Source organism: Leucoraja erinacea, chromosome 11 (genome assembly GCF_028641065.1).
Source record: "Leucoraja erinacea ecotype New England chromosome 11, Leri_hhj_1, whole genome shotgun sequence".
Lineage (NCBI taxonomy): Eukaryota > Metazoa > Chordata > Chondrichthyes > Rajiformes > Rajidae > Leucoraja > Leucoraja erinaceus.
The window spans coordinates 7,682,197-7,696,902 of record NC_073387.1 but is presented as its reverse complement, the minus strand read 5'-3'; the positions used below and the strand labels follow the sequence as shown (position 1 = coordinate 7,696,902).

General features: G+C 42.6%; 1 protein-coding gene across 1 annotated transcript in view; it reads right to left on the bottom strand.

Moving 5' to 3' along the window:
• LOC129701436 (dedicator of cytokinesis protein 2-like) overlaps positions 1-14,706 on the bottom strand; it is a 671,641-nt gene that overhangs the window by 539,546 nt on the left and 117,389 nt on the right. The window contains exons 13-15 of the mRNA XM_055642616.1: positions 14,313-14,438; positions 4,852-4,976; positions 3,960-4,058 (exon numbers count right to left, since the gene is read on the bottom strand). Of these exons, the coding sequence (XP_055498591.1) occupies positions 3,960-4,058; positions 4,852-4,976; positions 14,313-14,438 (350 nt within the window). The remainder of the gene's footprint in view (positions 1-3,959; positions 4,059-4,851; positions 4,977-14,312; positions 14,439-14,706) is intronic.

The window sequence follows — 14,706 nt, the reverse complement described above, 5'->3', positions numbered from 1 at the left end:
ACAAGTTGTTTTGTGTCACCTGGCTCAAAATACTAAAGGCTGTATCTTGGAGTGTTTACTAGAGTATCATTACACAAAGTTTGATGTAAGCAATTCTTGTCCATGTCAGTGGCCACCTGTATTGAAGTGGACAGGCTGTGTCATTAACAGACAATGGTGTCTGATTACTGCTGGGAGGTTACTTAGAAACACTGAACTGTTTCTTTCCCAAGACATTTTTTTTGGTTCGACAATTTGACGTAAGCATTTCTCTAGTTTCCAATAAAAATCAAGTTTTGAGCAATTTTGCCAGTAACACAAATAGAGATTCCTATTTCATCAATTGTGTTATATCCAATTGGAGTTATGAAAACATGTTTTACAGCAGAACTACTAAATATAAAAACTATAGCAGAACTGCTTTGTGTACATAAACATTGGTAGTTTCTCTCTCCACCGATGCTGCCTGACTTGCTTACATTTTCCAGCATTTTCTGTTTATATTTCAGATTTCCAGCAGCTGCGACTTTTTGATTTTTACTGTGTATTTAAGTTGATGTGATAGTGAAATATTGAACAAATGCCTGCGCATATGGAAGCGTGAAGGAAAGATTCCACGTAATGGAGGTATCAGCACACTATAGCTTGTGAGACAGCTGAGGCAACCAACATTGGTCACTACTGGGACGACATGGTCTACGTTCTCTTACAATGCTCCAGGAATAATGTCACCTTCTGAGTAAGTGATGCTGTAATTACACCAATAAAGAGTTACTCTGAGAAATACCTGGTCACATTTCTGGAACGACTCATAACAATAAAACGCCTGTCCCACTTATGCGATTTTTTTCGGCGACTGTCGGTACCCGTCATTAGTCGCAGCAGGTCGTCGAAACATTTCAACGTGTTGAAAATCCAGCGGCGACCAGAAAAAGATACGACTATTTGGGCGACTACTCATGACCATACAGGCGTCATCCCGTGACATGTCAAAAAATCAAAAAATGTTGACCTCCGCCCCGGTGCCCACCAAGAACCTGAGCCCCGAGCGCCGGACCCAGACAAACAGGCGATGGATCCTGCCGGCCACCGCGATGACTATCGGCGGCCGGCAATTGCATTTCCCAGAAACGAACAGAGCTGGCGGCATTGGCGTGCCACTGAACCCCAGCGTTGGTGGTAAAAACACCACATCCATTAATCTGGATCCTGCTCAGCCATCCTCCACTCCTGTGCCACTTGTGGGCGTGGCCCTCTTGTCGGCGTGGTCTTGGGTCACTGGGGCTTCCAGCAAAGATCTTAGGGCAGAGGGGGGGGGGAGAGTTGAAGGGTGGGATAAGGCCTAGTGTGTCTGTGAAGTTGCGGGGAGGTTTACAATGTTTCTTATTTAATGTCCCTTGTCTAGTCTGAAATAAAGTTCATCATTGGATCAGAAGAAATATAATTGTGTGTGTTATATGACTATATACATTTATATCACATTCATGTATGTGTGTTTATAAACATTTTATTCTTTAACAAGAATTAACAGAATTATGAACTAATAGAATTATGAATCTAACCCTATATCACACACAAAAACTTCCCCCGCAATGTCAATTACCCTGCGAGTCGGGTCGGGTAGGTTCCGGTTACTACAAAATCAACACAAACACTGCTTGTGAGCCATTTAAAAAGAAATGATTTAAAAAACATTAAAAAAGACAATTACCAGAGTCAAATTTTATTCTTGACAAGAAGTATGAACTGACAGAATTATGAATCTAACCCTATATCACACACACAAATTGTTGCCCCACAACATTGATTACACTGCGAGTCGGGTCGGGTCAGGTAGGCTCCGGTTACTAAAATGGGCGGTGAAAAATGCCCAGGATCCCCTCCGTAGCGTACTACATGTCAGCCCATTGTATTTCGCAGGAGTGGCCTATCTTGCTCTGCTCTAAGATCTTTGGCTTCCAGGCTGATGAATTGATCCGGTCCAGCGATTCTGTTGATTCCAGCGCTTCCAAGGCTTCCAAAGCGCCCACATGCTGCTGGTCGGACAGCCACAGGTCGTCGGCACGGGCCGCTAGCTGGATTGGATCTTCAAAGCTCTCCCCCGCGAGCTGCCGGTGGATGTTTCGCGGCAAGTGCTGCAGGTAAACAAATTCCAAGGGCGGGCAGGGCTGATGGTCGCCCATGAGCATGAGCATCTCGCCCATGAGGGCCGAGCCCGCCCATGTTGAGGACCCGACAGGCGCGCTGCATACGGCTCGGCCCATAGATCCAGAGCAGCAGCTCCTGAGGCCTGTGTATTACCCCATGACCAGCGGATTATCCAGGTAAGGAATGACTCGACCGGCCGTCTGCTGGTCAAGAGCGCTTATCACATAATAGTAATGAGTCTCGTCGGCCATGATGCCACGGATTAAGAATTGGGACTACGCCTGGCGAAACCAAACCCCCGGCTACGAGGTCCAAAATGTAGGCGGCTTCAGGGAGACCACGTTGAGTTTGGCCTAGTGGGCCTCGTAAGCAGCAGCGGCGGATAGCATTTTTTTTCAAATTTCCCTTCCAGGATTACACTCCTGGGCGTCGGGGTCACCAGTGTAGTGGAGACTCGCAGGAGTCCAGCCAAAAACTAAGCGAACACGAGTTGTGTGCACTAGACCTGTTTATTCTCTCTAATACAACTCCCTACTACCTCAAGGTCATGGGTTTGCCCCGCCTTAAATGCTACTTCAGATACCAGCCCCGTGACTAACAACAGCCTCCCACATCAAGGCGCCGCCCTCCAGAGCCGAGGGTTCGTCGTGCCCATGGCTTACCACCAGGTGCTCCTGAAATCAGTAATTAACTCCTGCATCCATACTCACATTGAGGTTATTGTCTTGATACAATTTAGATTCAAGATTCAAGAGAGTTTATTGTTATGTGTCCCAGATAGGACAATGAAATTCTTGCTTTGCTTCAGCACCACAGAACATAGTAGGCATAAATAAATACAGAACAGATCAGTGTGACCATATACCATTGAATATATTTAGTAAGCTAAATCCTACTTGTACTCCATCTTGCTTTTTTGTGATCTAGACCACGACTGAGTTGTCATCTACAAAACTTGTTGATGGAGTTAGAGTAGATTTTGGCCACACGGTCATGAGTGAATAGGGAGTATAGTAAGAGCTGATAATGCATTCCTGTGGGACACCAGTGTAGTGAACTATTGTGGAGGAAATTTTGTCTTCTATCCTCACTGCTTGTTTTCTGTGGATCGGGAAGTTGAGGATGCTCTGGCACAGGGGAATGCTGGCAATGCTTGGAGATGAGTTTATATTGTTGAAGGTGGAGCTATCTTCAATAACTCGAAGTCTGAAGTAGGTCTGATGACTTTTTTCATTTCCCAACACTACAACCCTGCCTTCACGTCAAATGTACTCCTCTGGTTGTGACACTTTATGGAATGCCTTGTATTCATGGAACAATTTTGTGTATAAATGCAAAGCTTGTGATAAGTGGCGAGGAAAAGAGGTGGAGGGATGAAGAGATGGATAGAGAGACAGATGGACAGGCGGATGGACATCTTTGGCTTGCTTTCCCAGAAGTTCTAGATCTTGCTGCAACATTAAATAATTGTCTTCACTGTCCATCAGTTTGGTGATGATCTGCAAAACTACTAACCATGCTAGTCACATACCCTTCAGATTGTGGATAAAAAATAAAGATGACAAAAATTGAGATGACAAAAAATTGAGATGACAAAAATCACCAATCTCTGTGGCACAGACCTCCAATCTGAAACTAACTTTCCACTGTTATCATCTTACTCCTACTATCAAGACAATTTTGTATTGGCTAACTCAACAAAAGATCTCACCATCTGGATCAGCTTATCATCAGGACCTTGTCAAAAACCTTACAGAAGTCTGTGTAGATGACGCCTACCAGCTTGCCTTGTTACCCATGTTTATATGCCGGTCTGTAATAGTCATACTGACCTTGATTGTCTCCATCCAGCGTGGCTGTTTGACCTGATAGTAGATGACCGATCGAAATTCACTGACCAACTTGTCTCCTGCTCCCAGGCAAATGGAATTCTGCATCAAAACAGTTTAGTTGTATAAATAAAAAATAAATGGTTTGCCGACATAAATAAGAACACTGCATCAAATAACTAAACAGCTGAAATAACTAAATAATGATGCAGAGTAACATGATTTCTCTTTTAACATGTACACATGATTTAATCATGTTTCCTCCACCATTCCTACTTCACCCCAAGCTGTATGAAATCCCAATAACACTGTATAAAAATGTTTCCTCAACTTTTACTAATTGTCCATATACTCTCATTATTGGCTACAGATCTACCCCACATATCCTTCTCCTTTCAGGTCTGGCAGCTGGACAATGAGTCCATGGTCATCAGTGATCCAACATCACACAAAGACCTTGGTCTTTGCAGAATACCTTGATAAAGACCCACCATTCTGCTTCTGACCCAACCATGCTTCAAAGGTGAGTTACAATATTTTCTTGATTCCATGCCTTTAGATTTTTCAGCAGGTAATGCTGATAATCTGGAGTGAGAGATGAGTGCATTTTATTCCCCCATGCTCCATAGTTCAGATTGATTCAAAGTTCAAATTTATTTGTCACATGTACCATAAGGTGCAGTGAAATGTAATTTACCTTGCAGCATTACAATTAAAAATGGACACAATATACAACATAATTCAACACAGACATCCACCTATCTTAGTGATGCTAACTAAGATTAATTTAGCTGATCCAATCTTCAACTGAGAGAACAAATAAGGAAGGCCTCAGGTTATCTCTCCACCAGTTGCAATTAATTAGCCTCTATTAATTCCACGCAAAAATCCTCACCGGAATAATTTTACCATCTTCATTGCAGACACACATTATTACTTCCACGTTCTTCTGAGTAGTCTTATTGTACTTGTCAAAATCTCCATACTGGATGTTGATATAAATGTCATTCCTCACATCACCTGTAGAGTGAAGGTGAGAAAAATGTTCTTCCATGAGCAGTTTTGCAATATGTTGGCACATCATGAAAGTTATTTTTAAAAAAAACAATGAGTATCTCCAAAGACTATGGAGCCAAGAATAACCAGACAGTGGATAAGGTAGTTAGCAACACAATTAAGATTGCACTTAGGCCACAGTTGGGACACAATGTGCAGTGTTTTTCCCAGAGTGTGGTGGCAGAGACGGTCACAATATTTAAGAAGTATCTAGCAAGTACTTGGATCACAAGGGATAGTAGGCAATAGAGCAAGAGCTGATGAATGGGATTAGTATAAATAGATGTTTGATTGGCATGGAGATCGTGGCAGACTGGCCTATTTCTGTGACCAGTGACTCCTTGACTATAACGAGCAATTTCACATTATTGATAGTATATGGTAACTCTGCAGATGACAGAGGATATTATTTACTTATCGGATATGGGAATTACACACCAGCCATTAGTGTCCATCTCTGATCAATCTATTTCAATGTCACACACATAAGTTATGTGCAGATTTCCTCCCCTGAAGAATGTTATTGAACCATATGGATTCATAGAGGAGCTGTCTCTCACCAGGGTCATCATTGCAGGGACCCGCTGTTTTGCTTTTAAATTAAAGCTAATTAGCTGTTTTATTTATTTTAATAAACTCCATGACTCTATGAGTACACTGAGTGAAGGAGCGACAGAGGCAGAAGCTGCCATTACATTTCACACTTTAGTTCCTTATTGGAGAAACTGAATAGGTGTTCCCAATACAGGGCAATGGGGGACCAGAATAACCAACTCAAACACAGAGGGCAGTGCAGTTTCCCCAATATTGGGATGAAAACCTGATTCCATATCAATCAACTTCAATTATCTTTGAACTCTTTTCAATTTAAATGCATCAAGTTAGCTGTTGAATGTTTAACTCATCATCATCTCTATCACACCAGCTAATAGAAAACTCCCTCTTCATTCACTCCACTGTTGAATCAAACATACATCCCATTCCTTTCATTTCCAGTGAATTTTACTCCTTACATTGAAAACACCTGTGACATGGAAGAAGCCTAATGAAAATGGACAAGTTCCGAGATGGCAAATATAAAGTTGTTTACTATCGTTCTTAGGAAAACTAGAAATAATTCAAGAAGGGTAGTAAATAAAAAATCACCACCTGAATTTTCGTCCAATCTCCATAAGTATGGTAATGCTTGACAACCTAATCTAGTCCCCTGTGGACAAGAATAAATCCCCTTGTCAAAGTTATAAAAAGATTGTGGGCATTGAGACACCGGCCAAATGACGTCAATTCACAGCTGCTCAAAGTAATATCACAACAGGATGGTCCGTGACCACCCGTAACCCTAGGAAGATCAGAATAAATACTACACCATCTAGGTGCAGACATAGACATACAGTGGTCTTACACTACACAGTATGGATAATATGCCTCAAATTTGAGATTGCTATATTCCTTTTAAACTGTTGTTAGGTTAAGGGCTAAAGAAATTGCAGGCATCATTGAAAGTTACCGAATGTATCAACCCAGCATAATATACATATTATGTATATATATGCAAGGAAGTGACCCAAATGCATTGTTCAATAAACTGAATTTGAGAGTGGGCAATAATTTGGCATAACACTATTCCCTATTTTTAAATCATCCCCCTGCACTTAGTCTGATTTTGTTCCATACATTTGCATTATGACTCACACTCAATTAAAAATAAATCTGTTATTTTGGGAAGCTGGTTTGGAGAAGGTACACAAAAATGCTGGAGAAACTCAGCGGGTGCAGCAGCATCTATGGAACGAAGGAGATAGGCAACGTTTCGGGCCGAAACCCTTCTTCAAAGACTGAGTTCAGTGTTCTATGAGTTAAAAGTCTTAAATTGCTTCTTTGAGTCATAGCCAAATAATCTGGACCCTTGCTGCAGTACGGGACAGAGGGAGAATTTTATGGCTGAAGGCACAATCTTTAGGAAATTGAACTTTGACAAGTTTATCGTTAAATGAGAAAGATCTTGTGTTTAATAGGTAATGGAATGTCAATGATGTCCTGACCTGAACCAATGCCATAACACGGTTTATTCAATCACGTATCCTTCTCTATTTGAGAGCTTTTGCTGAATTGGGTTGGTGTGTTTATTGATGTTCAGTCAGAGCCTACACATCAGACGTACTTTATTGATTGTACTGAGTTCATGCAGGGTACCAGAGAAAAACATGTGCTTTCTTGCTCCTTGCAAGCTGAGTAGCAGGCAGATATAAAATGGTGATCCTGGTGGACAATTTCTGGTAAAAAGAGTTCAATTTTAGTGACAATTCCAGAAAAGGAACAAGATATTTGGACTAGACACAAAATGCTGCAATATCTCAACGGGACGGCAGCATCTCTGGAGAGAAGGAATGGGTGACATTTCAGGTCAAGACCCTTCTAAAGTGGTCCGTTTGTCTTTTCGTTTGTCCCGTTGTTACAGTTTATTTTGGTTTATTTAGTTGTGTATGTGTGGGGGGGTGGGTGTAACATGTTTTTTGACTCTTCCTTCGGGGGGGGGATGCGACCTTTCTTGCCGTACCCCCCATCTCCGTGTCCGTCTGCGCTGAGGCCTATCACGGAGTTGGCGGCCTCTAACTGGGACCGACCTCGAGGCTCTGTAGACAGAGCCAGCCAGGACTTACCAACACGAGGCTGGCCCACTTCGGCGCTGTGGTTGCGGGGCGACCCAACTTCCGACCCGACTTTGGAGCCTCGGCCACGGGCCAGTCGACGACATCATCGAGAGCTCGCAGGTCACAGGTTGGTGACCTGCTTTTCTGGAGCTCCCGCAACAACATCTGCGTCTGCCTCAGCGCAGAGGGAGAGCAAGGAGGGAAGGGACAATGACTTTGGGACTTTAAACTGTATTGAGTGTTTGTTTTGTTATTTATTCTATGTTATGACTGCAGGCTAAACCATTTCGTTGCTCTGAAAAGTGCAATGACAATAAAATTGAATCCAATCCAATCCAATGACTCATGACCTGTGCCCATTGCTTCTAAAGCAGGCACATGCCAAGTTCACTTTTGCATGGAGTTTGGGCGCTGCCTAATAACCTGTTATGTTCCTCAGAGGATCCCGTTCATAACTGGCCAATAGACCAGCATCGGCACTTCCTTTCTACACATAAGTGACCAGTGCCAAATGCCACTTAAAGCTGACCTTTACTTCTTAATGAGGAAATGTCATGTTTAGGAGGTTATTTTGACTTTGGTTGAAGTTCACTACAAATAAGAGAAAGTTGGTTGCATGATTTTAAACATAGGAACCATTATTTAAGTGACCTCAAAGAGAGATTTGCCATTGCCGGGGTCCCAGAAGCCTTCCAGACATGAGCTTATGAGGTAATGGGATCAGTGATCAATCATAGCAGCCAAGCCCCAAGGACCTGGGTGCATCTCTTGAAGAACGTTCATAACTAGTTCATGTGGTCGTGGTCAATGAATGCATCATTAATAATCAGATCTCATATTCTTCATCAGAAACTTCACACCCCGATACTCTCCTTATCTCACCTACCAATAATCTCTGTTAACGGGCCATGTACTTAACGATTGTCTAATGCTCATATATCTACATCCCACAGCTTTTACATGCTATCAGTTGTTCATGATAACATTTGAATATGCAGGAAACTCAACAATCACTTTTCCCCCTCTTGCCAGCAGAACATGGGATGGGATGGGAGATAACTATCAACAGCAACAACTCTGGCAAGAAACTAATATGTTAACACCAGTCTTCTCCGTCAGAGGAGATACAATCAAACCCTGATACCTATCATCGTGGGGTCAAGGAAAGAGCGTTCACGTCGCGGCCCTGTTTTCACCAATCTTTCCACCACCACGCACAAGAAGCGCAAGACAGCCACCATTGTATGCAGATGCCGAGAAGTGTGTCAGCTCTGGCTGAACAACTTCTAATCTTGAGTGTGGACCCGATAAGAAGAAGAATAGCTAGCATAGCCAATTTTCTGGGTCTATTTAATACCAATGCAGTTTTGTTCATTTTTTAAAATGTTACATAGCATTATGCCAATTTCCCAGTGAACTAGGCAAGTTCAACGTGAGCTGTTTAAGGAGGCCTCAGCAAGTGGGGAAAGAACTCGGCAAACACCAACTAGTGAATCATGAGAGAGAGCATTATCACAGTTTTACGTCTGAGCAGACAAAATGTCTCGGAAAGAACTGCAGATGCTGATTTCATCAAAAGATAGACACAAAATGCTGTAGTAATTCAGCGGGTCAGACAGCATCTCTGGAGAAAAGGAATGGGTGGCATTTCGGATCGAGACCTGCTGAATTACTCCAGCTTTTTGTCTCTATCTTCTGCTGATTGAAGTATGGACTTCCAGCTTGCCTCCTTCTTTCATCACCACACTTCCCCATTCAGATGCCAGTAACTGTTACCGATGTTTGGTGATAGAGAAGCAAGACTGTTAATATGAAGGCCTCTCTTTAAAATAAAATAAAATAATGATGAGACGGTAAACAGAAAGGAGATTGAGAACCTCGTGTCCTGGTGTCTAGACAACAACCTTTCTCTCAACATCAGCAAGACAAAGGAGACAGTGATCGACTTCAGGAAGCGGAGCGGTACACATACCCCAGTTAGCATTGATGGTGCTGATGTTGAGATGGTCGAAAACTGTCAAAATCCGAGGAGTAAATATCACCAACAACTTCTCCTGGACCACCCATATTGAAGCAACGACCAGCAAAGCACACCAATGCCCCTACTTCCTTAGAAGGCTAAGGAGGTTTGGCATGTCCCCTACAACTCTCACCAACTTCTACAGATGCACCATACAAAGCATTTTATCAGGATGCATCACAGCTTGGTTTGGGAACAGCTCCATCCAGGACTATAAGAAATTGCAGCGAATTGTGGACGTAGCCCTGACCATCACACAAACCAACATCACTTCTATTGACCCCATTTATACCTCACACTGCCTCGGCAGGTAATCAAGGACGAGTTACACCCTGGCCACTCCCTCTTCTCCTCTCTCTCATCAGGCAAAAGGTATAGAAGTGTGAAAACGCACACCATCTGATTCTTCCCAGCTGTTATCAGGCAATTGAATTTTCCTACCACAACCAGAGAGCAATGCTGAACTGCTATCTACCTCTTTGATGACCCTTGGACTATCCTTGATCAGATTTTGCTGGCTTTACCTTGCTTTAACATCGGAAGAAGAATGGAAAACAGTGGAGAGACAATGACTTTGCCTTCCATCACAGTGAGGATGAGATTCACTGTGATAGATGTTTGTGTAAATTGTGTTAATTGTGGGTCTTGGGGTTTTTTTCTTGTTGTATGACTGCAGAAACCAAATTTTGTTTGAACTTTCCCTTCGCCACCTCCAGTTTAAATTCCAGTTGGAATATTTTGGAGGACCAAGTAACCAAGAACCAAGAACTTCATTTGAGGTTCAAATGACAATAATCAGTATTGTATTGTATTGTATTGTATGCTATTCCCTTATCATGTATCTGTACACTGTAAATGGATCGATTGTAATCATGTATTGTCTTTCTGCTGACTGGATAGCACACAACAAAAGCTTTTCACTGTACCTCGGTACATGGGACAATAAACTAAACTAAACTAAACTTCCACATGCCCAGACATTAAAATGTTTCTAAAACTGCTGTAGATCTTTTATTTGCCGATCAATCTACCTGATATTGCCCCATGGTAATCCCAGTTGCTATTACAACGCTAAATGTTTTATTTTGCCTCTTAGTTTATTTTAGTTTAATTTAGAGATACAGCGTGGAAACAGGCCCTTCGACCCACCGGGTCCGCGCCGACCAGCAATCCCCGCACATTAACACTATCCTACACCCGCCAGGGACAATTTTTACATTTATCAAGCCAATTAACCTACAAACCTGTACGTCTTTGGAGTGTGGGAGGAAACCGAAGATCTCGGAGAAAACCCACGCAGGTCATGGGGAGAAAGTACAAACTCCATATAGACAGCACCCGTAGTCAGGATCTAACCTGGGGCTCTGGCGCTGCATTCGCTGAAAGGCAGCAACTCTACTGCAAATGTGGCCTTGGCAAAGAGCCAGCTAATCAGAACAGGCAGATCATTTGCTGGCCTACTGCCTTGGTTTATAAATGGGTTTCCTTTGCCTGGCTCAGGAGAAGCTCTCTATATCGAGTGCCCTTAGAGTGTGGGATTTAAGTGCACCTATTGCAAGAGGAGCAGCCCTTTCAGCTACTGGGAGAGAGATGCAACCTCTTGCATTCTGAAAAAAATATCGAGTTTAGTTTTGTTTTGTTTAGTTTTTATTGTTATGTGTAATGAGGTACAGTGAAAAGCTTTAGTTTGCATGCTAGCCATTCAAAGAAGACTATACCATCAAGCCATCAACAATGCACTGATAAAGGGCAAACATTCAGTGTAAAAATATAACACTGAAGTCTGATAAAGTCTGAATGAAGATGGTTCAAGTGTCTCAAATTAGTGAGATGGAAGGTTAGGACTGAATTCTAGCTGATGCGAGGACTGTTCAGTTGCTTGAAATCAGATTTGGGAAGAAACTGCTACTAAATCTGAAGGTACTGTATACGTTTCCAAACTTCTGTATCTCTTGTCCATTTGGAGAAGGGAGAAGAGGGAGTAACCAGGAGGAGACTGGTTCTTGATTATGCTGACGAAGCAGCGTGAAGTGTTGATGGAGTCAATGGAAGGAAAGCCCGTCTGTGTGATGGTCTGGGCTACGTCCACAACTCTCTGCAATTACTTGTAGTCTTGGATTGGAGCTGTTCTCAACTAGGCTGCAATGCGTCCTGATTGAATGCTTTCCATGATACATCTGTAGAAATTGGTGAGACTTACTGGGGACGCACGTGTCAAACCTCCTGAGCCTTCTAAGGAAGTAGAGGCATTGGTGTGGTTCTTTGGCCATAGCTGTGATGTGGCTGGTCCGGGGAAAATTGTTGGTGATATTTATTCCCAGGAACTTTAAGCCATCGACCATCCCCTCTTCAGCATCAGCAATGTAGACTGGGGTATGCATATTGCTTTGCTTCCTGAAGTCAATGATTATCTATTTTGTCTTGCTGACATTAAAGGGAGAGGTTATTGTCTTGAGACGTTGTTGTCTTTGTGTTGCATTAGGAACACTAACTCCTAGAGGCATAGCCTAGATTAGTCTAATCTTGAGCCAAATTGGTGGGATATTAGGCTGGCAAGCATGTCAGTATGTGGGATGTCATCCTCTACACAGGTCTGCAGCCCAAGCACTGGGAGGAAGTATTGCAGTCACCTACTGCCCAGGCCTGCATGTTGTGCATCAACTCTCCTGGTAAGGAACTTGCATGAGTGGTGTGATGGGCAGATGATGACCATGGGCAATGAAGGTTTTGGCCTATTGGAAAGCCTGCTTGGGGAATTCAGCCATCAGTCCTCAATAGTCCAAGAGTTAGAGTTTGGAGCTGTCCTTTCCAGCATTCACAAAACTGATCCTGAATCTGCGACAACAGAAAGAAATGCCAGGACCTCAGGTGTAGGAAGGAACTGCAGATGCTGGTTGGAACCGAAGATAGACACAAAAGGTTGGAGCAACTCAGCCAGTCAGGCAGCATCTCAGGAGAAAGAGAATAGGTAATGTTTCGGGTCGAGACCCTTCTTCAGACTGAGAGTCAGAGGAAAAGGTAACCAGCTCAGTGTTTGCAAGACCACAGTGTTGTTCTGGGTGTTCATTTTGCTGCAATGCAAATTCACCACGGCTGCGGACGTTTCCTCCTGCTCATTCATGGGATCTCGACATCTGACAAGCCCAGCATTTAATAACCATCATTAATTGCCCTCGAGAAGATGCCCGTAAACCATGATGTTGGGCAACTGAATATAAAGATTTCCAAGATTGTGTCCGAAGATGATGACCAGTAACGTCTTTCCAAATCAAGATGGTGTATGACACATAGGGAAAATCTCCACGTACTGTTTTCCTGTGCTTCTATTGGAGCTAAAATGTCTGGGGTTGGAGTGCAGAGATTCCAGTGCATGGCTATTGTGATCTCAAAAGCAGCAAGCACAATGGTTCTCCTCCTCTTCTCAGTTGAAAGTTGTGACTGGAGTTGCAGATTTCAGTGAAGATGGCCTGACATATTTTAATCACTGTTGAAGTACAAGAGAAGTCTTTGCTTATTTCCCCCAAAATGCTGAATTGCAAAAGAAATACCATCAATGAATTCATGTCCAGGATCCAAAGAATGCAATTACATATACTGAGGTATACTGAAAATGCTATCCCATAAAAGAAAATATTACTATACATAAATATAGTCAACCCAAACTTAAGGCCAATAGGTAGAGGAAACATCCAGAGTCCGAAGTGTAGTTGTCAGCATTTTAGCGTAACAGTTCCAGAGATATATTCCAATGTCCACCATGAGATAGAGGAGAATTGGTCTAATCCCTGGTTATGGAACTACAGAAGCCTGATAACATAAGCTTGATAACAGAGGTGGTTATCAGGTGGTGCAGTCTTTCAAACTCTGTATCTTCTGCCCAGTAAGAGCAGGGAAAAGAAGGAATAACCGGGATGTGTAAGGCCTTTGATTAAGTATGGTGCTTTCCCGAGGCAGCATGCCCTTCAAATACAAGCTTTGCTGAATAAAATATGTCTAGAAAGCACCGAGCACTTGTGATTCATAGTAGCAACCGGCAGAAATCAATCAGCTAATGCTTTTGGAACTGACAGGTCCCTTCCAGCGACTGCACTTGTGAGGTTGTGCATGTTTAAGAGGTGTTAACTAAAGATTAGCACCATTCATGGTAAATTGGTGTTGCATGTTGGAGAACATCATGTTCCACTTACTGGTGACTGCTTTCTTTGCAATTCACCCTTGACAACATCATCACTAATGGGACTCATGCCACATACATTGGCCACTTACTACTGTAGCAACTATGGCGGATAGCTTGCACAAGATAAGGTCCAAATAACAGCAATGGGATAAATGATGAAATAATCTTATGATTAAATAATGTTAGTTGAATAATATTTGTTGAACTGTTAGTTAAAAAAAGTAAGGAAACATGTTTATAAGGTACAGGCCATTTAGCAGAACTGTTCCGTTGATCAGAGAGATAAGACACAGCTTAGTACATTCTGCAGCACCATTCACCTGAAGGTTAGTATTCCTATTTTTTGTTATTGTCAGCAACATAGCCTAGACCAAACATGCCCTGGTGTTTTTCTTTGGAAAGTCCCTTTCACTCCTCTCACGTTAATGGAATGAAGTGCAGTGTCAACTCACCTGGCATGATGATCTCAGGGAATCCCAGCTTCCTGGCCACCACTGTGTTCCTGTCTACCAGATGTGGATAATCTTTTCTGATCTGGGACACGTCCCCCACCAACATTTTCATTGTCACCCATAGACCTGCAAAAGATAACATGGAACCTTGTTCAACACTTTTTTAATGCTGAAAAATAAGAGTTTTACCAAGCTGGGTTCCAAATGTTGGCACTTGGAGAAGACAATTTCTTGCTGTATATTTTTTACCCAGACGAGACAGTGAAACATTTAAATAGTTAGTAGCGAGATTTTAAAAAATACACTATAGTTATTCAGTATAAGATCCTGTCATTGGCAAAGTGTTTTATGGCTCTTCAAAGATGGTCACATCTGACCCAATTGTTCCACATAG